Source organism: Molothrus aeneus, chromosome 17 (genome assembly GCF_037042795.1).
Source record: "Molothrus aeneus isolate 106 chromosome 17, BPBGC_Maene_1.0, whole genome shotgun sequence".
NCBI lineage: Eukaryota > Metazoa > Chordata > Aves > Passeriformes > Icteridae > Molothrus > Molothrus aeneus.
In genome coordinates, this window is record NC_089662.1 from 12,609,585 (window position 1) to 12,633,712 (window position 24,128).

General features: G+C 48.9%; 1 protein-coding gene across 1 annotated transcript; it reads right to left on the reverse strand.

The window, feature by feature from the left end:
• Positions 1-1,294: 1,294 nt before the first annotated feature.
• Positions 1,295-15,663, reverse strand: RBM38 (RNA binding motif protein 38). Its single transcript, XM_066561740.1, has 4 exons — positions 15,362-15,663; positions 14,575-14,698; positions 13,908-13,962; positions 1,295-2,735 (listed from the first exon to the last, which is right to left on the reverse strand). Exons 1-4 carry the CDS (start codon positions 15,527-15,529, stop codon positions 2,432-2,434), a joined length of 651 nt encoding a protein of 216 aa, XP_066417837.1. The 5' UTR covers positions 15,530-15,663; the 3' UTR covers positions 1,295-2,431.
• Positions 15,664-24,128: the final 8,465 nt, after the last annotated feature.

The following is a 24,128-nucleotide window of genomic DNA, read 5'->3' on the forward strand; positions in this document are numbered from 1 at the left end:
CATGGAGCAGGGGACATGTATATCCCCAGCAAAGACAAAAGCCCAGCTCAGCAGTGCCAGGCACCACTGCCTGGGGACGGGCACCTCAACGCTGCTCCCCAGCAGCTCCCAGCACCCCCATCCAAAAATCCTGCCCTCCCTTCTCCTCAGGAGCCCTCCTGACAGGGAGAAAGAAGAATTGCTGAATAATCTCCAGCCCTGATAGCACTTCAAAGGCAGGGCCTGGGCCAGGCTGGATGCAGCACTCGGCTCTTACTCCTTTGGCAGCCCCACAGCAGTTCCAGAAAGTAATTACTTAAAAAGGAAATAAATGTCACCCACATGGTTGTAAGCAGAACCCCGGGCAGGATGAGCAGAGCCCCACCAGGATCTGCACTCTCACGCAACACAAGCAAGGCAGGAGAGAGTTGTTTCCATTCATTGAGATGGGCTCTTTACTCTGAGGGCTACTGGTGACATTTGACATGCCCAGCGTGGGCATTTAAGCTGCCCAGGGCAGCCACAGTGCTGAACTGCCTCTGATTTCGACCCACAGCATTCTCTTCCCCCGGGATGGCTTTAGGCATCACCACCTGAACCAGCAGCAGATGTTGGTGCCAAAAATGCAGCCCTTCCTGGCACCAGACCTGCTGTGACCTTTATGGAGATGAACCAGATAACTGGCATGATCAAACAGAGTAATTTTATTTACTTTTACAGATTAATTCTTGAAGTTTGTAACTGTCAAAACCTGAACACTGAACTTCTAAAGCAAGTTGGCTGGGGGAAGTCAAACGTAGCACCAGAGCAGCGAATGAGGCTCAAGGGTGAAAGTCTTTCTGCTGCTGGCACCTGCCTGGCTCTGCTGGATCTGAGACACCCTCAGCAAATCCCCTTAACCAGGACAGGGCTCTGGCAGACTACCCTCTTTCAGAGAAATTCCATTTTAGAAAAATAACCCCCAACTTATTTTAAGCAAAAAACAGAAGGAAAGTGATGGCCCGAAAACTCTGGGATGAGATCCCATCTGCCCCTGTTGCCTCTGGAGCTGCACCAGGATGGCAGCACCTCCCACCCTCTGCTGCACGCAGTGTGAGGAAGCAGCTGGCACCAGCCCACGGGGTTCTGTGAGCTCAGAAACCCTGAGGTGCCTCGGGACACGCAGAGCAAGGGCAGCGTGGGACACGCTGCAGGATGGTGGCAGCACCTGATGCCTGCCAGGGTGGCAGCAGGGGCTCCTGTCACAGCCAGGTGGGCTGGGAAATACCCCCTAAGGCACAGCAGCCAAGCAAACATGGTACCATACATCATTGAATAATCTTAAAAGTTAAAATAGTTTATTGCTGTCTTTGTAGAAATGCACTTACATCGCCTGTTCTCTTCCTTTATTTGGCTGTTGGATTACAGGCATAAAAAGGTTACATTTACCCATTTGTTCAGTGACATAACACCTTTTTCTCTATTGCTCCACTCATGATATTCTCCTAAACCTTGCTGGCCAACAGCCCCAAATCTCTTTTACATAAATACTGTAAATGTCTTCATAGGTTGCAGCATTGTAACAAAAGATCTACCAAAGTAGACAAAATGTTCAGTATTCTTGGTTGGTTTTTTGCATTTAAAAATATACCTAAATTTGAGATAATCTTAACAGAGTAACAATTACAATAAGAAAATAGTACAGTGCGTTGACTAAAGGAATATTCTGCTCTCCTTCAAGCCAATATTCCCTTTTGCATGTTGAAGTGATTCAGCAATTACTTAAGAACTTTTACCTACATACAATAATTTAGTAAAATGAGAATTAAACAAGGCAGATACTTACTACTATTCTTCTGTCTGCAATTCACAGCTCATGCGAATAAAATCGCAATAAATATTAAAAAATAGTTTTTCTTTTGCTTTTTTTTTTTTTCTGTAAGGCATCTCTGAGTATTACAAAGTTTTTGTACAACCAAAAAATAAGATTGCTTTTTTTCCATGTTCTCCAAGTACCTCTGTACCTCACCAGTAAATAAGAGGATTGTAGGCTGGATGAGGAAGGAAGGGGGCAGAAAGAAGACCACAGGTGATGGAAGCAGACTGCCATGTGTGCAAGAATCTGTCGTTTTCCTGTGAAACATTTCAGCCGCTTTTAAAACATCTTCAAGATAGTATCTGTCCAGATTGAAGGGAAAAAAAAATGGGGGGGAAAAAAAAACTTACCAGAAGTCCACTTTCATAAGCACAATCAGACTGCAAGGATTTGGGGGTTTGCCCTCAACACTATAAATAGCTTAGGCATCAATATGCACCTACATAAGGGGGGGAAAAGGGACAGGGTGATTTTTTTTTTTTTTTTTTTTTTTTTGGTGGGGGTTGGTTCTGTCTCTTTTATAATTTTTTTGTCGTTTTGCTGTCCTAGTGGTATCCTTGCAGGGCGAGAGATTGTCCGGGGAGGCCGGGCGGGCCCTCACTGCATGCGGTCGGGCTGCAGCTGCTGCGGCTGGTACTGCACGAAGGCGGCGGCGGGCGCCGCGGGGGTGCCGGCGCTGAGGGGCGGCTGCACCGTGCCCGTGGTGTAGCCGTAGCCCACGAAGCCGGCGGCGGGGGAGGCAGCGTAGGGGTACTGGTCGTAGGCAGCTGTGGTGTACTGGGAGTAGGCTTGGCTGGCGGCCGTGTAGTCGATGTAGGGAGACGTGATGGACTGCACGGGGGTGGGGATCACCACGCTGGGCTGGATGATGGCTTGGGGGTAAACATAGTGAGGCGTGAGTCTGTGGAGGGAAAGGGAGAGAGTCAGCGAGGGGCTGGGGTCGGGCTGGCCTGCACAGCTTCCCCGCTTCCCCTCAGATTCGTGTGCGCCAGCCATAGAAACGGTGCTGCCCAGCAGTGCGGCCCTCGAGCGAGGGGAGGAGAAGCAAACACTCCTAGACCTGAGGGTGTAGTGCAAGGTGAAGCATGGGCTGCTACTAATACACACACCCTGATCCCCACAGCTTGTAATCCAGGTTGCTGAAATCCAAAATAAGCTCCCTGGAAGGCCGTGACACAGCTTCTGGCTCACCTCATTTCCTCGGCCTGTCCCTGCCAGCCTTTCTGCCTCCTGTATTGTCCGTCCAAACTTGGGTGAGGGTCCTGAGGACCCACAGCCCCTGTGGGGCACCTCCTGGCAGCAGGGACAGCGTGTCACCCTCCATGTGTCTGTCCCACCAGGAATGACCGCTGACCCCAGGCCCTCCAGCCTGCCAGGTGTTATCAGTTACTACACACTTACACCATGTTTCCACAACACCGCATGTTTAGGGAATGCTACAGGGTGTTTGTTGTAAAACACGAGATATTAATGCTGCTTTCCTCCCCCCAGCAGCTGGCAGGGCGGTGACACTCCTGTGTCCATGAGCTGTCACATCTGCCTCTGGCATCTCCGCTGCCCTTTCCATGAGGGCCCAAAAGTGCAGCTTCTCCCAGGCCCCCCCTGCCCTGAGGAGCTGTGCTGCTGCGAGCAACTTAACAATGTCACAGTCAATTAAAGTCCATAGATGGAGGGATCCTGGAGGTGATTAATGCAGGAGTGCCTACTAATTTGTTAGAAACTGCTAATGAGGAGGAAAGGGAGGGGGGAAAGAAAGCATGGAAATGAAAGGGCTGTATTTTCCAAAGGGCTCATGTCAAGTCAGGTCTCAAACAGTTGGGCAAAAACTGTGCAAACCTGAAGGTTTAGGTACATCCACACAAACTGCCACGGGCCAGGCAAAAATGGGGAATTTATGTGGCCTGAAGAGTGTGGCAGGGTGACACATCTGGGGTTTGTTTAAGAAATAGGGGGTGCAGGCTATCACCAGCAAATGGCACGGTGCCAGTGGAAAATCAGAGCCACCCTGGGGAGAAGGTCCTGCTTGCTGAACCACATGAGGCAAAGCCATCCCCTAAAAGCTTGTGCCACCCTGTCTCCAAACCCAACTCATTTTGGCCAATAAAAAAAATCCCCAAGGCAAAAGTCTGCAGAGAGATTATGCAGATTCAAATATTTTGGGGATTTTTGTGTGGATGTGTGTGACAGCACATTTTCAAACACAACCACTTTTAAAAGCCTCCCACATGCTTTTCACAAGGCACAGGGCTGTACGTGCTTACCCTCATTCTAGCTGAGCATCCTAAATCTCAGCCACCACCTGCAGTGTGCTGGGGTCCACCTGGGGCTGGTCCCTCCTACCCAGCACCTACAGGGCTGTTCCCACTTGCTTTACAACCAGCACTGGATAGTTTGATCTCTCTTCAGACAGGAGAAAGGCTTCTCACAAACAAGGGCTCATCTGAACCGAGTTTTCTCTCCTTTTCCCACTCCCATATGCAGTTTGTTTTTGCTTGAGACAATTTGCATGACAAGAGAATGACTGCTCTCCTCTCCCCACACAGCAACACTGCCTCTGAAATCAGGGTCCTTCCACATGCCCAGGGAGGATGGATGGTGGTGAGCAGCATCTCAGCCCTGATTCAGTTCAAGACCTTCTTCTGAGGCCACCAGACACCCCTGGACAGCAAGAGGGACCTCACCGTCCTCCAGCCCATAAGCACACCATACCCAGCATCACCCTGTGGGTAACAAGAATGAGATGAGGCAGCAGAAATGCACAGAATCCCTTTTTGTTCAGCTCTGATCTAAACTGGGGCCAGCACAGCTGAATCAGAGCTGGAGCTTAGGCACCAGCTCAGCCCAAGGGCACTCCATGTCACACACTCACACCAGGCAGTGGCAGCCACCTCTTGGAGGAGCAGGGCTCAGTCCCACACAGACGTTCCTCACGCCTGTCACTGGGGGATTTTCTCTTTCATCTTGTTTTAAGTAACTCAGAGGTGCAATGCTGCTCTCTGGGCCTGCCAGGATCTGGGGAAAGGCTCTGCAGAGGCACCCCCACGCACTGGCCCTTGGGCATGACATGAGCAGGCTCTGCCCATGGTTATTGCTCTAGCCCTGGTAGATCAGCCAACATCCTGCATCCCAGACTGGGATGGATGCTCTGGCTGCTCCTCACTTCTCCCTGCCACCAGGCTTCCGGGTACTCCAGGGCTCAACAAAGTTAAAATCACTCCACAAAGCAACAAAAAAGGCACCACCCACTAAAAACCACCCGGTGGCAGGAGCAGAGGAGGGGCCTGCACTTTTCCTGCCCACAGGAATTCCAGCTGTGCTCACCAAACAACCAGGACACCCTGGCAACCCAGCCAGAGCATCACCCTGTTTGAGCAGCTCCTCCATGTCCCTTGCTGCCACCCAACTGCTCTCCTGAGCTGGCACAGCCCATGTGGGGGACGTGGTGCCATTGGGGTGAGTGGACAACTCCAGCTCATCCCAAGAAACTGCACTGTTGGCTTTGCTTTCACACACAGAGCTCCTCGGTGGGCTCAGAGACAGCAAATCTGCAACATCCTGCACTACATTTTTCCTTCAGCAAGGAAAAACTCCAGCTTTTCAGTGCTGTTTGGAATAAAAGGCACCATTAGCTTGGAAGGCAGAATGTACTCCTGGACCCTGCTCTCAGAAATCCATCCCACTAGCCCAGTGCATACACAAGCACACATCACTCACAATAGCTGGTACTGCACTAAAAAACCACACTCAGCAACTCCAGGATCTGCTTCTAAAGGGAATGTCAATGTAAAAGGAAAGGTTCTCTTGGTCTGTAGGATTTCAATAATTCAGCTAGAAATTTCAATCAAGGTATTTTGCAATTTGGTCTTCTGAATTAGGTGGACAGATGGCAATTCATCAATCAAAACAAACACACAACTCAAAGTAAGGTCACTTTGATGACTTGCAGCTACAAACAAAACAAACCAGTGCAGTAGGATGAAGTTCTCTGCTGGCTACATTTAGCATCCACAGAAAATCTTAAAGTATTTCCCCCTCTTCCATTATTCCTGAACATGATGTTTCAGGAGATAATTTTTTTTAAAAAGAAAGCTGTTCTGGAGTTCTCTTTCTAGAAAACAGCAAACTCTAATCTGAATTTCTACAGGATGAGTCACATCTGTGTTTTAAGATGCCTTTCCCTTCCTCCCTCCCTGCAGTTCTCCTCCATCCCCCACAATGGGCCCTGCCAGCCAGGAGAGAACTTCATCAAAAACACACACGGTGTGATTATAAAACACCAACCAAGTGCTCAGCCGTGGCCACCACACACCAAAGTCACCCTGTGAACAGCAGATGGACAGGATGCTGCTGGCACCACCACGAGCCACAGGCAAAGGCCACCCAACACAAGGAGCAGGGTCAAACCTCAGCCCAGAGGTAGCAGTGGCATGGGAGGGACAGCAGGAGGGGACAGCAGGGACTGGTGCCAGCCCACACTCCTGACCACGTGGCACCATGCCCCAGCAGCCAGAATTGAACCAGAACAGAGATGGTTACAGAGCCCCTGGCAGAGGGACACAGGCTCTGTCCTGCTTCGGTGGGGGACAGAACAAAAGGGGTGCAGGTCTGGGTGGAGATGTTCAAACATGCCAGGGGAGGCACCCGTGGCTCCAGGCAGATGAAAAAGTCCCTTTCAAAACCTGCCACCACCCAGGTCTCCCCACCACAGCAGCAGGGCAGGGCTGGCTGGGGGGCAGCAAGAAAAAAGGGACAAGTCAGGAGGAAACGTGTCCCACTTCTCTTCCCAAACACTGGGGAGAGGAACAAGCTCTCATCAATCAGCAGAGCTCATCTCAGAGACATTTCATATATTTGACTATTTTCTATCAGAATTACACCTAAAATGTGCTTTAGCCGCACCTTCTCAGGACTTCCTACACATGAGCCATGAGCTGTTCCTGCAAGCTGCTCCTGCACGCTGCATGAGTTTGGGAGAGCAACAAGGTGGGAGTTCCTGACCCCTTGATCTCTGCCAGCCCTGCTGGGAGCTGGTTTAGTCAGCTCTGAAGAGGTGGAGACAGCTGCACCCCTCTGTCAGGAGGGACACGGCATCACACAAACAGTTGGGAAACAAGGAGGGGCACAGGGCTCTTGGCAGCCTCACAGAGACCAGCACACAAATGCCACCACCACGACCAGCCTTTTATTCCTTGAAGAATAAAAGAAACAGAGCCCTTTGTGTCTGCCAGTGAAGGCACAAATTCTGGCATTTGACCCCAGGAATTTGGCCTCCATTTCTACTAGAGCTGAGCCATTGGCTGCCACAGGGACACCCACACTGCCACAGCACGTGATGGCAGGGGGTGCTGGGGGTGCTGCAGAACCAGCTGAGCACAGCCCCTGGTGATGTGACACCTCCAGGCACTGCCTGCAGGGCACACCCAAAGGTGTATTTTGAAGTGGGCTCCTGAGTTTAAAGCTGCTCTGGGAAGCACAGCCCACACATGCACTGGCAGTGCCAGGGCACCAGGGCACAGCTGGAGATGCAGGCACACATCCTGGTGTGATTCACACTCCAAGGAATTGTTCCTGAGGGACACTCCCAAGCCAGCAAGCACTCACCTCCAGGAGACACTCAGTAAACGTGTGTGGAGTGCAGGCAGGGCTGGCCACAGGTATCATCCGGGCCCCAGCCACGGTGACAGGCTGTGGAAATGTGAGAAATTCAGGTGCTGTTCTCAGTGCAGACATGAGGAGGAGGCTGCAGGATGTCCCTGCCTGCCCACCAGGACTCCCACTCCAGGAGGGGATCACAGTTTATCCACTAACACCTGGGTGCAGGTCAGGACATTGGTTGTGCCCTGATCACTCCACCATCCCTCACCATTCCCTGACAGGGCTGGGATCTAACCACAACATGACAAAGCTCCAACTCCTGAAATGTCCCTACTAAAGCTGATTTAAAAATGCACTGAAATGTCAACAGCTTCTGCCTCATCAGCCAGCTATCCCAGCCAGCTCAAAGTCACACAGGGATGAACTCTGCAGCTCCATGGGATTTATCATCACCTGCTGCAATACGACACAAACACAAAATAGCAAAGCAGTCAAGACAATTTCTGCTCCTCCTGTACCTGATTTGCCTGTCTGCCTTCTCCTCATCCTCCTCTGTCCCCCTGAGAAGATGTACACAGCAGCCTGTGCAGACAGGTACAGGACTGAGTTTCCTGCTTCCCTGCTGGGAGCAGATGGCACCACACCAGTGGCAATCACCAAGGCATGACATGCCACACAGACTGTCCCAGACTGCAGTCAGTGGGGGAAAAAACAGAAAGAAGTAAAAAAAAAAAGGCTGCAGATCAAAGAGGGGAGTACACCTCCCAAAGATCTAACACTTTTCCTCAGCTCAACCAAGAGTCTGAGATCAACATGCTGAGCTCCACCATGAGTTATAGCCAGGCTCAACTGCTTTATCCTCTGCATCTTGCTTCCCCCACACCCAAAGGAAGAAGGAAAAAAAAAAAAAAACCATGATCCCACACAAAGGCATGCTGGCCAGACCAAAAATAGTTTTGGAGAGAAGCAGGCTGAAAAACACTCAGGTAGCAGGAGATAACATCTGCCTGAAACAAGAGCCATCTGGCACCAAGGAAAAAGCCACATGGAAGTTTATCCACAACTAGTCAGCTCTCCAGAGAAGGGAAAAACCCCTCCCCTTTCCAGTTATCAGCACAGCCAAACCAGAAATTAACTGACAGAAGAAACAGGGACTGTTTCACACCAGTGCATGACAGGAACCTGAGTCCTTCAACATCCTCGTGTAGGATGGTAGGGAAAACCAGGGTCTCCAACAGATCAACTCAGGAAGCCCCAGAATTCTGCCTTTGACTGAGCTCTCCAATTTTCTTCTGCAATTTAGAGAAAATCGATGGCAGAAACATCTCTAAAGCCTTCTGAAGTAACTGACAAGTTTTGGAATAATACACATTAGTGACTACTTTCAACTGGTTCCATTTTTAACAGACTTTCTTTCTTTACACGTGATCCCTTCCACTGACCTTTAATTAAAACCATCCACTCATTTGATTCATCTAAATCCCTCTCTTGAAGTATTTTGAAGTAGAATGCTTCAGCTACAGAAAAAGCAATGAAATATCTCTTTTTGATAAAAGAAGGCCTACACTTAATAAAACAAGTAATTAAGTAATTTCTCAGCCAAGAAAGAAATTCCATTTTAAGAGTTTGTGATTTCAGCTACCAGTTGTGCCTTTGTGGCAGTAGAACATTAAAGAAATGTCAATCCAATCCCTCCACACCTTCTTGCAAGCTGGCATCATGGGAGATGCCTGGATTCAGCATGGTTTTTCCAGCCTCTGCTGCTTTGGCCAGGGCAGCTCAAGTCTGACAGAGGAGAGCTAAAATGCTCAAAGCTGGTGACAGGGAAATTGCAGGGGACAGCACAACTCTGTTTACAGCACTTGGAGACTGAGAAACAGGAGACTGAGTTTTAACTCCGAGGTCCAGGACTTTTCATCTTTTGTGATCATGGAGTATATTTAGCTCTGGTATGTAGCTTGCTCCCATCCGTGGGGAACAAGTTCTTCATAAAAGTCGTATTTAGAAGTGACCCGGTGTCCTTGCTACCAAATTATCAGCACAACAACTGTCTGGTTCCCTGGCTGGTGCCCTCAGCGCCAGGGCAGGATGCCCAGGGCTGCATTCATCATTCCAATTACTGGGCATGTGCTTAATACTACGAGTTGGGGCCCATATGCCAGCAGCTGCTCAAAGGAAACATGAGATCAAGCACAAGCTGAGCTGCTCTGGAAATTCAGACGTGTGCATCAATCTGCCACATTGGGACTCTGTGGCACCAGCCAGAGCAACACAGGTGAATTTTGGATCTGCCACTCCCCAGCTCCTGCACCAACGGGAAAGGACTGAGGTTTCTGCTGCTGAGGAGGATGAAGAGGAAAACCACCAGAGGCAATGGAATCACACAGAGAAGATGGCACAACTCAAGCCATGTGCTGTAGAGACAAAGCTAGAGCCAGCTCAGGCTGTCTCTCCATCACACACAAGCCCATGCCCTGACTGCCCAGGAATGGCTCAGATCCTACACCCAGAGCCTGTCCCTTGCAACAGGTCTGAGCTCACAGCATTCACATAGCCAAGTCTGAGGTCACTGTATCAGACCATGCTTTTGTATTGTTTCACAGGCAGAACATGAGCAAATTCTGCCCCAACCCCAAGAAATAGGCACCAAACCCTTGGGCCTGACACCAGCATCTGCCATCTTGAAGTAGATGTTCAAGAAAATCCTCAAAGCTGTCTGAGCTGCTTATAAATACATGTTTATGTTTAAAAAAAACTAAATAAAATAATAAAAAAAATAAGAAAGGGATTTCTTTCTGACAGGCAAGCATTTGGTCTGAACAGCAGTCACCATGCATGAGAACCAGCAGCTGAAGCCGTTTGGAAAATGGATTTGGACATTTCTTAGGAAATGCCCCCTTTCCCCCCCAAGCTTTCACGTTCCTGGCACAGGATAACACCAGGTGCTGGGTGCTCCATCCACATGAGCCTGGCAGAGTGGGATGGGATCCTGCAGCCTGCAGCTCTGGGTAAGTGGGCAGTGGGAAGCTGGAGCAGGGGGATGCCAGCTGACAGAGGCTGGGCACAGCACGTGCCCTTTTATAAGCATAACCACAGAAAAGATGAAAGTTTGTCGCCTTTTATTTTTAACCCAATAGAGAAATTTTAAGGATAAACAGCTGCAAGGGAGTCTGGGCTGACACAAAGAGAGACTTTCTTCACTTCCTAACTGCAGCAGCATCAATGCATGAAATTTTAAACTCAAAGAGATTTAACTCTTTCTGACGTTGCCGGAGACCAAATGTGGGCCAGAGGCAGGGGCCACCAAAACAAGTAACTACACATGGATGGGGTCTCTGGAGCAATGACATCCAATGTGCAGCTATGGAAAGAGCTGGATCCTGCCACAAGAGACAGCTTTATGTTTGCAGGAGCTCAGTCACTTACTCAGTCACTGGTAGATCTCCCACACAGATAGCTCCTTCGCTGAGGCACAGCCACAGGAATGCATCTGCCATATGCTGTGTCCAGAGCAGCAAGCACAGAGGAGAACCAGGGAATCCCCGCTCCCTGCACAGACTCAAACTTGCCTCCACCTCCAGAGTCCCAGAGGAGGGAACCACGAGGTGGGACCAAGTAGCTCTGCCACATCATCTGATCACATGAAACACGGCAGCTGCAGGGACATGCTGGCAATGCCAGGTGCCTCCAAGCAAAGCACAGTCTGCAAGCCCCAGGCTGAGCCCCAGGCCCAATGCTGCTTCCCTAAACTCAGCAGCCGGATCTCCAAGTCACAGACATATCCTTTGCCTTGCATTACTGTTAAGATCTCTGGTTACAACAGGCTAGAAACTTCTTTTCCAAACAGGATTTACTACTGACTCCGTGCTGTCTGCTGTGCAAGTGCCTCCCCTGCCAGGACAGCAGGAGGAAGGAGAGAGGCTCCTCGTGGTTTCTCTTTCTGTTCCGCATAGCCCTGGCAATATTTACAGCTGCATTGAGGTGTCTGGGGCTGAGGGGGGAAGCCTTCAGTTTATAAATAATCCTCTCTGGTGTTTGGGTAATTTTCATAGTTTCCATTCATTTCAGGTTTCACCAAAACCTGCGTTTTGTGGCTTGATAGCTGGGACATGAGTGGCTGCTTGCTCTTTGTTAACTGCCCAGGAGTTAACGGTTCTTCATTCATTCCTGCTCTGACAAGCCCAGCTCGCTCACCAAGCACCCTGTGCCCCATGACAATCATCTTTTGGAAACCACAATGCCAACCCCTGGGCACAAACACTTTGCAGAGACAGGAACTGCAGGAGGGAGAGCCAGGCAACATCTCACACCAGGGGCAAAGCAGCCAAGCCGCCGAGCTTCCTTTGGGAAAGGTCGGGAACCACCCGGCGTGGTGCAAACAGACAACAGCAATTCAGTGACAGACCCTGACAAACTCCTCATCTACCCTCATATCCCACTGAGGGCCAAGGAAATTGTGGGTCCAAGGGAATGCAGGAGTGGAGCTTGGCAGGCTCTTCATTTTGTTGGTCTATTGAGGAGACAAAGAGGGAACTGGCAGCCAAGCTCTGCTGCTCGACCGAGCACCTGAGGCTTTGCTCAGAAGCCACAAAGCAGCCCCAGTTGTGGTGCTCAGGTGAAGATGGTGCTCAGGTAAACACATTCTGCAAAACCCACAATTCCAGTGATTCTGCTGCAGCAATGACTGAATTCAATTAAATTCTTGTTTACTGATGCTTGCAAATAATGATATATAATCCCCTGCCTCCAGCCCTCCATTCTCCTGGTTCCTGTCTCTTGGCAACTGATAAATAATTTATAATGTTCTCCACTGTATGTGCTAACTGCAGCTCTGCTGGTTTAATGATGAAACCAATGCCTAAGAACTGCAACAGGAACTGTCTAGATCACAAGGAACATGTAATCAGTCGATCCCACACTCCTCTGGATGTGAAACCAAAAGCAGACTGTTGGAAAAAAAAAAATGTTTTCAAGAGCTGCGGCTGCAGGGTAGGAAGGGCACCCAGAAAACTGCAGATAATCTGCAAGGTGCTCCTGCCAACAAGAGGAGTTTTAACGGGCTTCACCATTTTGCTCTTCTCTGCTCCCATGCATGGCAGGACTCGCCAGAGGCTGCTTTTATTGGCAACTTCCCTGCTGCATTCCCATGCAAAAGCCTCTGGGTTTGCATCTCAAGGTGCGGCTGCTTTGGGGGCTATGAAAGCTCTTGCAGCCCCCATGCAAGGAGAACTATTAAAAAGCAGCATTTGGTCTATGCAGACTAATGTGACTGTTGCCCCAAAGAAGGGGAGACTCTTCCTTTCATGGCAGATGTTTTTCAAGGCCTTCCAGCAGAGCTGCAAGCGCTTGCGAGAAGCGGCGTGTTTGAGTCCCACACAGCACACGTACACGGGCTGTGCACTCTTGTGGCAACACAGCCTCTCACATCCAGAAACTCATCGGGATGAGATTACCCAGGCAGTTGGCAACTGCGGCCATAAGGGCAGAGGAATGAAAGTTTTATTGTTAGCAGATTTCTTTTCTCTTAAAAAAAAAAAAGAAACAAAACACCCCCCAAAAAAATGAGCAGAGAGCAGGGAAGGGATGAAGTATTGCTGTTGACAAAGGCCAAAATCCCATCTATTTATATTAGAGTCACACAAAAACCACACCAGGGCAGTGCTCAAAAGCTTTAAAAAATGCACCTACTTTCTTAATGCTCTTAGAAAATAATAATAAAAAACCTTATCAATATTCACTTTCTGAAATGGTGTAAAAAAAGAGCTGCATCAATCATTAAACAGTTAAATGAGGGCAGTATGACAGTCACTATTGTTCTCGTGAAGCACACTTGTCTTTTGCCGAGCAGCTGCCAGATCCTATTAGATGTATAAAAAGAGGACTTTTCTAACCGAGTAGGGATGGTATAAGCTATTGAAAACAGCAGACAAAAGCCCACTTTTGCAGACTATTCAAGCCTTGTATAACATCTGTCCAAAATCAATTTTTGACCTAATGTTACTTTCATTAAGTAACAGACTTTGTTTCCAATGCAATTTGTTTTCTAGGATAAAACTGTATCCTAAGCGTTATTACGTGGGAAATGGCACAGAGGAAGCAGAGGATCTTATTTGGAAACATGAGAACAGAATTTGCTTAATTGTTTTGACACCTTAAGTACTATAATAGAGAAACTATTTTCCATTTATTTGAATTCCTGTGAATTCTTGAAGTTGGCAAAACAGCGAGCAATGCACTGGGTTTATTATGACTAAGATTTACTGAGGATAAAGAAGGATCTTTGGGAATTACATTAAAGCTGACAAATGCACAAAACTTCTGAAATCTCCACCAGAAATAAAGTACTCTGAACATTAACAACAGCTGTTGAAACTGTCCAGTCTTGATGGTGAAGGCTTTTTTCACACATTTCAAATAATGAGGAAGTTGATTTGTGAATCTGATTTCAAACAGACTGTTAGGAAACATTTCCACTTACCCAAAGGGTCTCTGAATGAAGGCTGGATGTAGCTGCTGCACACCTATGGTAAAACCTAAAAAAAAAGGTTCAGAAAAAAAGAAATATTAATGAATGGCATCCATTGTACCATTCAACTCATAACATACAGGCAGAATTACAGCACACGTCTTTGCATTTGATCTGCTATGCATGTGAGCAAATTCAGAGCCCCATTTAGAAACAAGTTAAATTTAACATGCATATGTGATATGCACGAGGAGCAGATGGGAATTCATGATGAAAGCCCAGTGTGAACGTGCTGCTGTGGAACAGACAATGGGGTATAAAGCCTTATTTTACACACTGGGTACTGTGGTCATTAGACCAAAGGCAGAAATGACAAAGTGGATCTTACTGTTAATTCTCATGTAACAAAGAGGTTTACGGGCAAACAGATCTGCCGTGGAAGGAAACAGCTTTAACACAGTTATATGAACTTTGGTGAGTAACATCAGTGCAGCAGGGCTGAGTAGGGAGATACAGCAGAGAGGTAACTGGACCATGCAGTGTCCTCAGCCAACAATCAGAACTATGGTGGGCAGATAAACGTGCATCGTCAGATCAGACGATTCCAGCCCGAGGAACTTGTTTCCTTGTCTTACAAGTTATTCTAATAAAGAGAGATGGGATCTCCTGGATGCCTCACCAGTTTGAATACTCCTTGGTTTTGCTCCCAAATACGCCAGGTTCACATTTGCTTTCCTGCCGTCAATGATGGGGTTTGGGTCTTTGCAAGCTCTTTCAGCAGCAGCTCTGTCTGCCATGGTCACCTGGAATCGAGCACAGCCTTGTTTGTAGCAACAGCGCTTTGTAAACACTCCAGCAACAGGCACTAAAGTGGAGTTTATTTATTGTTCTATTTTGAATCGGGAGCTGAACTCCCTTCGTGCAGCCTCGCTTGCACGGAGAGATGGGAAGGGCTGCTGGGACTCGATGGAAAAGCGGGCGCTCCCCCTGCGCCCGGTTTCCCCGCTGGGCCGGTGCCAGCTGTTTTCCCCTGCCCTTCCACCTCCTCCTGCGCCTTTTTTAAGAAGCTGGTGGAGCCCTTCCCAAAACCCCCAGCTCAGAGAAGCTCAGGGCAGCTGCGGGCGGGATGCGGGGACCCGCACGGACATCGAGAGGGGGGAGCAGGTGCTGAACGAACGGCACGGCCTCGGCCAACACGGGGGGCTCCTCCCGGGCCCCCAGCCCAGCCTTTGTCCTGACCCAGCCCCTCGCTCCCGCAGCGGGCACGGGACGGGCGGCGGCTCCGCAGCGCCCGGCACCGGGGGGTCCGCCCGGCCACACCGGGACTTTGTCCGGGAGTCTGTCCGGCAGCACCGGGAGTTTGTCACAGCACCGGCGGGCTCGGCAGCCCGGCGCTCCGCTGCCGGCCCGTTCCCGGGGCAGCGCCCGTCCCGCCGCGGAGCGGAGCAGAGCGGAGCGGCACTTACGAAGCCGTATCCTCGGGATTTGCCGGTCTGCCGGTCCGTGATCACCACCGCCTCCTCGATGTCCCCGAAGACCTCGAAGTACTTCCTGAGGGAGGAGTCGGTGGTGTGGTAGGGCAGCCCCCCGACGAAGATCTTGGTGAAGGTGGTGTCCTTCTGCACGGTGTGCATGGTGCCGGCAGCGGCCGGCCCCGGCCGGCATCCACCCCGAGCAGAGCCGCGCCCCGCCGAGCCCCCCGCGGCGGCCGAAGGCAGCGGAGCGGCGGCGGCTCCCGGGCCCTACAGCCGCCTCATGGCCGCGCCTGGAGCTGGAGCCGGAGCGCGGCCCCGCCGAGCCCGCCGGTGCCGGTGAGTAGCGGCCGCCCCGCCGCCGCCGCCGCCTTTGTAGGGCCGCGCGGCCCCGCCCCGCCGCCGCGCAGGGGCCATCGGGGCGCGTAGTCCGGCCCCGCCCGGGGGTCCCCGCGCCCCGCCCCGCCGAGCCCCCGGCCCGCACCGAGCCCCGGCAGCGCCGCGCACACCGGGACTCCCCGCGGCCGGACCCTCGGGCCGGGCCCCGCGCACTCTGCAGGTCCCGGGGAGCGGCGCCGGGCGGGCGCGGGCAGAGCCCCGGCGGAGCCCGCCAAAGATCCCGCCGGGGCAGCGGGGTCCCGCAGCCCTGCCCGCTGCTGTTGCGCAACCATCGCAACGGCGAGGGCTCGCTCCCTGGCAGGCTCGGGCACGGGACCAAGCCGGGGGCAGCTGGCAGCCTTTGTGGCACGCGGTGGAAGCAGGGCAGGAGGACGGGGTGGTGTTGAACGGAATCGCCAAGGAGAAACAGTACGGGAAGAGGTCGAGGGGTGAACAAAGGTTCAGAACTACCTTTCCCAAGCAGGTTCTTAAGCCTCCTGCTTCTCCACTGGGCACCTGGATTTGTACCTGTGCAGCCTCTCTGGGGACAGGGATGCACCGTTCCCATTTCCCTGGTAGTCCCATTTCCCACCGTCCTCCTTTTCCATTTTGTTCCATGAAAGGACAGACAGCTCCTGCTGTGAAGTGCCACTGCCTGTGACCTGACCTGCAGGTTTCTGCCCTGACCTGCGATTCAAACCTGGGAGAATTGTTACTATAGCACAGCCCCAGATTTGTTGCATGTACCCCTTGGCCCATAACTGCAGGAAAACAAAAGCTGAAAACCCAACCCAGCACTGGAGAACTCCAATGGTGGGATGCTTGCAGTGCTTTAATTCCTCCTTTCCAGCATCAGTTGGAGTTTGGGGTGTGGGAGAGGATCCCAAAAATCATTATTTGTTCATACTTTCCATCACCCAGAATCTCAAGAACTGCCCATGTGCCTTAGGTTTATCATTTCTCAGAGAAAGAGATTTTTTGCAACATGATAAATGCAGAGATAACATTTTAGGGGAAAAAAAAAAGAAGCCAGTGAAGTTCTAAATCATCATCATCTACTTTGGCTTCTATACAGCAGGTTCAGACTCTGCAGACACTTTTTTCTGTTACAGACCCCACAGAGAAAAGCCAGTTATTTCAAGAGAAAGGAATGCATTAATGTCTGCACTCCATAGTTATTCATTAATATTTTTCTTGCACTGCTTCCATAGTTCTAAACACCCTATGCTTCATAAAAGAGAGAGGGGAAAAAAAAGCCAAGGAAAGCCATTAAGCTTTCAGTCCTGAACCACCAGGCTTCAAGACTAGGGTGCATTTCCTTTGATTACTGTGGAAGAAAGATGGAGCTGGGCCAGCAGCACCCAACATCACTGAAAAATTGACAGCAAATGGATGGTCCATGGAGCCTTTGTGTCTTGTGAAGCCACCAGCTGTGCCTGGTCCATCCCAACAGCAAGGCTGGAGCACACCTTTGGGGCCGGGCTGCAGCCGGGGGCTGGGGCCTCTCCACCCCCAGTCACCCCTTCTGTCTGCATGACTTCCACCACAAACTGCACATCAGCTGCTGCCTGGGCTGCCCGAGCTAATGACAGCCCCATTGGCATTCAGTCACTGTCCTTTCACAGAGCTTCATTTTGCTCCAAATGATGGCAGAGATTCAAACCATCCAACCAGACTCCGGCTCCTCTGCAGGGCAGGCAGGGCTGGCAGAGCTCTCCAGAGACACCAGCAGCATCTCTGTTCTCCATGCTTATGCTTGTCGGGGGGGGAAAACAGCACAGGCTTTTTTCTTCTTCAGACATGAGCCCCACATCTCTCAAAGGAGAAATCCCAGCTCCCCTTCCTCCCTCGAGGCAGGAACAGGAGTTTCCTACAAGAAAGGAGCTCAGGTTAAACCTGTGCTCGGTGAGCAGCACAAACCCCCTGGTAGCACTGGGGAGGCGGCCTCGGTTCTGCCACATCCTGGAAAGCAGGAGGGGAAATGAAATCTCCCGTCTCATGCTGCAGCTATTGCAAACACAGGCTCTAATGAGCTGTTACCACAAACACAGCAGGAAAGGGAAGAGAAAATGAGTAAGGATAACTTTATGGAAGTTAATTAGTTTGCTTTTATTTTTTCCACATCGTTCTTGTGAAAAGCACTCATCCTCCTCAAAACACCTACAGATAAAATCCAGCCATCAGATCAAAGCTGCAGGAGCTTGGCAGAGCCAGTTTGCTGACATCTCCCATGCTTTTACTGCAACAATAAGAGTACCTGAGAAGAGAAGGATATATTTCAACTTTCTTTGAGTTATCTCAAAGATAACTCCTGTAAAGGCAAGCATATATTGAAGTATGAAGCTGCCTTGGGGAAGGCAGGACATTGCTTAGCAAAAATCTAAGAGCAGACTGCAAGCAAGAAGAAGAACACAGACCTGATATAAGCTCTTTTAGGAGTGCATTTAGTCCTTTGCTGTTATTAAGAAATAAAACTACACAGGTCAGTCAATGAGGAGGCTGACAGAAAAGTCATGTTTTGCAGTGGGTGTACAACCATCCATATCCTTAATGTACAGGATTTGTATTACAAATCCAGAGCATCCTATTCTCATTCAGATTGGGAAGATTAATTTTACCATAATTCAGCACAGTTAAGAGGACTCACTGGGTTTTTACTTACATGTTGATACATTCCTTGAAGCTTAAGCAAAATTGATACACAAAGGCTCCTTCAGGAGTGGACTTCAGCAGCGTTATCCAAGAGGTGGAATGGAAGAGCTGCAGGTCACCACAGCAATGTGCTGGATTCCACTGACAATCCTAGAGAAGGTGGCACTGCAAGACTATCCAGGTACAGAAACATATAGAAATGGTCCCTGCCTAAAGGATGAAAAATAGATTATAGCAGGAAGTTATACCTTTGGGAGCACAAGAACAGGACAGAGGTGAGGAAAGAGCAGCAGGGAAAATGTTCCCTGTTCCTTGGCCTCTGCAAAGCCCCAAAGTCCCTTCTGTTCTTGTCCCTCCCTTGGCACTGAAGCTCTGTGCTGCTCTCCTGTAGACTTGTCTGAGCAGTTTCCTTTCTTCCCCCAGTGTCTTTGATAAAATTGATTTGAGACACCCCAGGTCTGATCTGCAAGCCTTTGAAGAACCTGCCTCATTTCTTAGCAAACTGATGGGCTTTATTTTTAAAATGGAGCAGGGCTGCTGTGGAGCTCTGACCTTTTTCAGTTCCTGCTGCTGCTTAGCCAAGACTTCATTGCTGTAGGGCAGTGCCCTTGGGTTTGCCATGGATACCCGCTTATTGCAATAACAGCAGATGAAACATCCCCCTTAGAAGCTCCACAGTTAAATAAGTTAACTGGAGAGCAAGGCACTTACTGTGGGAACTGTTTGGTTTGTTGGTTTTACTAATGCTCAGTCTGGATGCTGGCCACCAGCAAGGCTGTAAGCAGGGAGATCTTGAGGGAGCTGCATCCAGGGGCATTTGGTTTAGGTTATCATGGGGAATTCTGCATCTGGGCCCTCTGTCTCAGATTTTTTGGTTTGGTGCCCTGAGGACACCATAACAATTGCTTAACCCAGAGCTGCTGCTGCAACAAGAATTGAAAAATGAAAATCATTCTTCTTTGGGCCACTTGTAACAAAATAGTTGAGCAGAGGAGGTTCCCAATCAGGGCTGCTTTCTGGCTTTGTTTCTGTAGGAATCCTCCAATAGGACTGTTTCCTCTTCTGAATATTCCAGAACTGGGCATGCTGAGTGAACTCTGTTTCCTTTTGCTGGCTACACTGGTTACACAGAAGCAGATCATCAGCTCTAGTGAGCATCTAGAATGATCTGATTTATTATTCCAGTAACCTGCATTTAAAAAAAAAAATATGGATATGGGCATTGGTAACTCTGGGACTGAGAGAACAACAAATGGGACACCTTCTTCAATTGTGCTGGACCACAAGCATATGTTAGAGTGTGGCTAAAGGAAATATCATCAAAAATCTAATTCTACTTCCCCAAACTTTCCTGCCCTCCCATTTGATGTTCCTTCAGAAAATGAAAATTGCATATCTGTGCCATGACAAAGGACAAACAGAATCATGGTAATTGCAAACAAGATTCCTGAAAAAGAAAAGGCTTGGAGGAACATTGCAGAGCTCATAACTGCTTGGAGGATCTTGCCACAGGAAGTGCAAGCCTTGGATATAAGTCTAGATGAAAATAAAGGCATAAAATATGGCCAAGGAAACTAAGAGGCTGTGCCATCACATTGCTCATACCTCTGCAGCTGCCAGCAGGGAGAATGTCTGATATTCAGGAATCTTGTGCTTTGCTCTTTGTGCCACCATCACCATTTCCCAGGAGTTTCTCAGAGCACAGCTTGGCACTTGTCCTTCCACATGCCCTTGTGCCAGCCATGTGTGCCAGGGGAGGATGAAGCACCTGTTTGGAGCAGGAAGGACCAGGTCAGCAAGGAAAGGCGCTTCAGTGGACCCTGTGGTGGTGCCCTTCAGTGGGGAAGATGTGCTGCAGCCACCCTGAGTGGGCACTCCTACATTTCTTGGTGCTTTTTACTCTGCCCTTGGGGAATTTCTCCTCCACCATCTCCAGCTGTCTGTTTATGCAGGTCCAGCTCCTGGGAGCTGTGTGTACAGACTCTCCCCAGCCCTGGCAAAACACTCTGGGGAGCTGGAATGACACTGGGCTGGGGATTGTCACAGTGTGACAGCAGGGAGTTGGGCTGGCTTTCTGAGCAATCAAAATACTGCCCTTGATTAGGATGGTGGCTTGTTTTCTGGCATTGCTGGCATCTCTGCCAAATAGTTTTGTCATCATCAGTATTGTAATGTCTTGGCCTAGAGCAATGGTAACCCTTGCCTTTCCTGTGACTTGGGGATGATCTCTCTTTAACCTCTTAGGAAATGACTAATGGAAAGTGCAGATGTTCATATTGCAGCTAAATTATGCAACAAATCCAGGAAACCCTTCACTAGCTGATCTTAGTTTCTTCTTTGCTTCATAGAAGGCAGGAAAGGGATGACAAAGGGTTAGAAGCAGAAAAGGAACAGGGCAAAGCAAACAGCTCATGGTGGTTTCTGGGACAGAAGTTTCTCTCCAGATTTTCTACCACATCTCCTCCACTGGCAGTAAGCACTGGGGAGCAGGAGCTGTGAGACAGATGCAGGAAACATTTTCCTGCTATGACAGCATCTAGATCTCAGCAGAACATGATATATGTAGGCTAAAATACTGCCTATTTCTCCATGGTTTGGTGATGTCTTGGAGGAAGAGTCTCTGCATTCCCAAATCTGCAAGGCAGGGCACAGGGAGAAGAGTAAGAAGATGAAACCACTGGTTATGACCTGCTAAACACAACCTCCACTAAAGATTCTGTTCCTTCCCTGAACCCCTGCACAGAAACTCTGTCTCTCTTTAGTGGAAATATCGTCCCATCTCTCTCAGGCTGGGATTTAATCATCAGAAGGGTTTTCCTCCCACAAAAAGTTTTTTAGAAAAAAACATTCCATTTGAGTCAAACATGCAAACTGCATCTCAAAATAGTTAAACAAATATTTTTGCTATTTCAATTTTATGTTGGACTTTGGGAAAATATTAATTGTAACTTCATACTTCTGAAGTTTGAAAACCATAAAACTACATTTTAAAATGAACAAGAGATCATTTAATATTCTTTAAAGGAAGGAAGCAGAAAAAGTAAGGCCTTTTGAAACAGCATTAATAATTATATTTTTTGCAAATATTTGTGGAGTTATGTTAAAACTAAGTGGTATTTTCTGATTTAAAAAAAGAAAATGCCAGAGGGCTTCTAACAATCTCTGCCAAAGCTGCCAGGGCTGCATCTCATGACCTTTTCATGGGAGTGCATGTGACACTGGTAGCACAAACTGAGCAGGAACTGTCCACCCACTCCAACCAGGGAACAGCCAGGACACAGAAGAACATTAAACAAGATGTCTCAGCTCTGGGATGTAGAGCACAGCTGTATGGACACAGCAGATATTCTTAACAGCAAAATGCAAGTGACTCCAGAGCTGGAGCACATCCATAGCATGGGGCAGACCCAATTTCTATCCCCCTTCCCACAGGTGAGCACAGCCAGGTCTCACCCATGGATCCCCTCCTCAACCTCATGGTCCTTTTCCCCAGGTTGCTGTATTTTAGTCCTCACTAATCCAGACTCTTCTGTCACATCACACCCAATGAGATAAATAATCCATCTACTCTGATATTTCTAGAAGTATCACAACTGGAAAAGTGATTATTTAATGCCCACAATGAACCTGGCCAGAAGAACGTACACAAAAAATATTGGCATGGCAATTAACCTTCCTTAAAGGTTTTGTTTGAAACTCTTAGAGCCTTCTAGTTACCATGTCTACTCTATTTAAACACAAGGCAGCAAAGGTTCGTTGCAGTGGCTCTGAACAGGATATAAACACAATTGGAATGTCAAGACAACAAACCAACATATCAGCACTGGATACAGAAGCTTTTTCCATGGAGCCTGGAAAGGTATTGAAAAAGAAAAACAGAGGTACCTGCACTGAAATCTGGGCAGGATGATTCCAGCTTCTGATGATCTCAAAAAGTCCAAAATGGGCCTTTGACAAAACAAAAAGAATCAGCTACAGCAGGGCAGCACAATCACTGACTGGAGGGGTCAAAGCTCACCTGGGCAGCCACTGGCTCCTGACAGTCCAACATCCACATCCAGTCTGCTGGAGCAGTGATTCCTGGTGGGGAAAAGCCACCAACAGCTCAACAGGCAGCCACACGATGTCCCCAACACTGCAACAGGACCATGACATCAGCTGAACATGACAAGTGGAACAAAGTCCTGCTAAATCACACAGCCCAGTTAGTGCCCATCATGCCTTTAGTTAGTGGGGAAGCACATAGAGAAAGGTGCAAGACAAGAAAGAGGGCAGGTTTTGCATCCTCAGAGGACAAAAAGGCTGGCTGATGGGTGATTGTATTTTGAAGTCAAGCTTGTGAATGAAGTGTGTGGATCAGTACTGAATGAGGAAATCCATTCTGCTGCTTGAAGTGTGGTTTTCCTTTTGCCAGCCCTGGGGTGCCAGGACCAGTCTTACCTCAAAGGACATTTTCATCAGCCTACAGGGAGAAAAAAACACTCTTCTGTTTCCTGACAGTGTGGCTGTGACAGCACCAGGCCTGTTAAGCAGCAAGGTCACTACTGGGAGATGCTACCCTGGGCCAAGCCACATTCAGAACAGTTTGGAGAGTTAAATCATCCTCTCTCATCTCCCTGCTGCTGTCTGCAGGACCACCAAAGAAAGGTGCCCAGATGATGAACTGGATGAGCTCAGCCATTGTGGCAGACACAGGTCAGCACTGCAGAATGGCCCCAGCTGCATCACACAGCCAATGGCTGAACAAAAGCTGGAAGGGTTCAATGACAAGGTTTTGCTAAGCTATTCTCTTTAACTAGACCATCTTTCTGTGGTTTTTAAAAAAAGCTGTTTCAGCCCAGTTAAAGTGTTTCTGAAATGCTACATACTCGTGTTTGAAGCCTGACAATGTTCCACAAATGTAGATGTTCTTCTTTACAATTATATAGATCCTGCTCTCTAAATTAAACATTAATGCCTAAACAACCAACTGCTGTCTGCAACCCTGCTGCTACAGACCAAGAATGAGCATTACTTAGGAAAGGGAGACCTCCAAGGAAAAGAGTCAGGTATCTGCAGAAAGCAATTACCTGTCAGTAAGTGATACCTGACTCCATATAAATCCCACTGTTACAGCAGGAGCAGGGCAGACAGCTGTCCTTCCAAAGAAAAACAGTTGTAAAAATTGTATTTGAGCTCCAGTTTAGTCATTTGAGAGTAGTTTGAACCACTGCATTATCTCTGCCCTTTACTGACTGCAATAATCATGGTATATTCCAGACCAAATGGATCTCCCTTTGCTGTAGATCAGTAGTGAGCTGCATTTGATAGGCAAGGGAAGGAAGGTGATTGAACCAGTTGGCAGTGGGTCAGAAAAGGACATTTGAGCTTACACCTTTCTGGGAGATGGCACAACTGTGAGGAAGTACCTTGGGAAGGGTTGAAGAAAATCCATTACCTGAGTTTTATTTCACAGTGTTCCCAGGAACTGAACATTGCCCCTCTCCTTGTCTGTCCAGCAAATCAACAATCTGCATTTAAGAAACATGAATGACAGAAAGCATTCTCTGTCAAACTACATTTGTTAATGCACCCCTGAGGACAGGCTTAGCTGACCTGGGTGTTTAACATGCAGTTTGCAGCATTTTCCCATTCCTGCAACAAACTCATTGCTGGATGTCAGCACATCCACACCTCACACTATAAAGCAGTTACTGCCTGCAAAAGACACCCTGGGCAGCAAAGGGTAAAC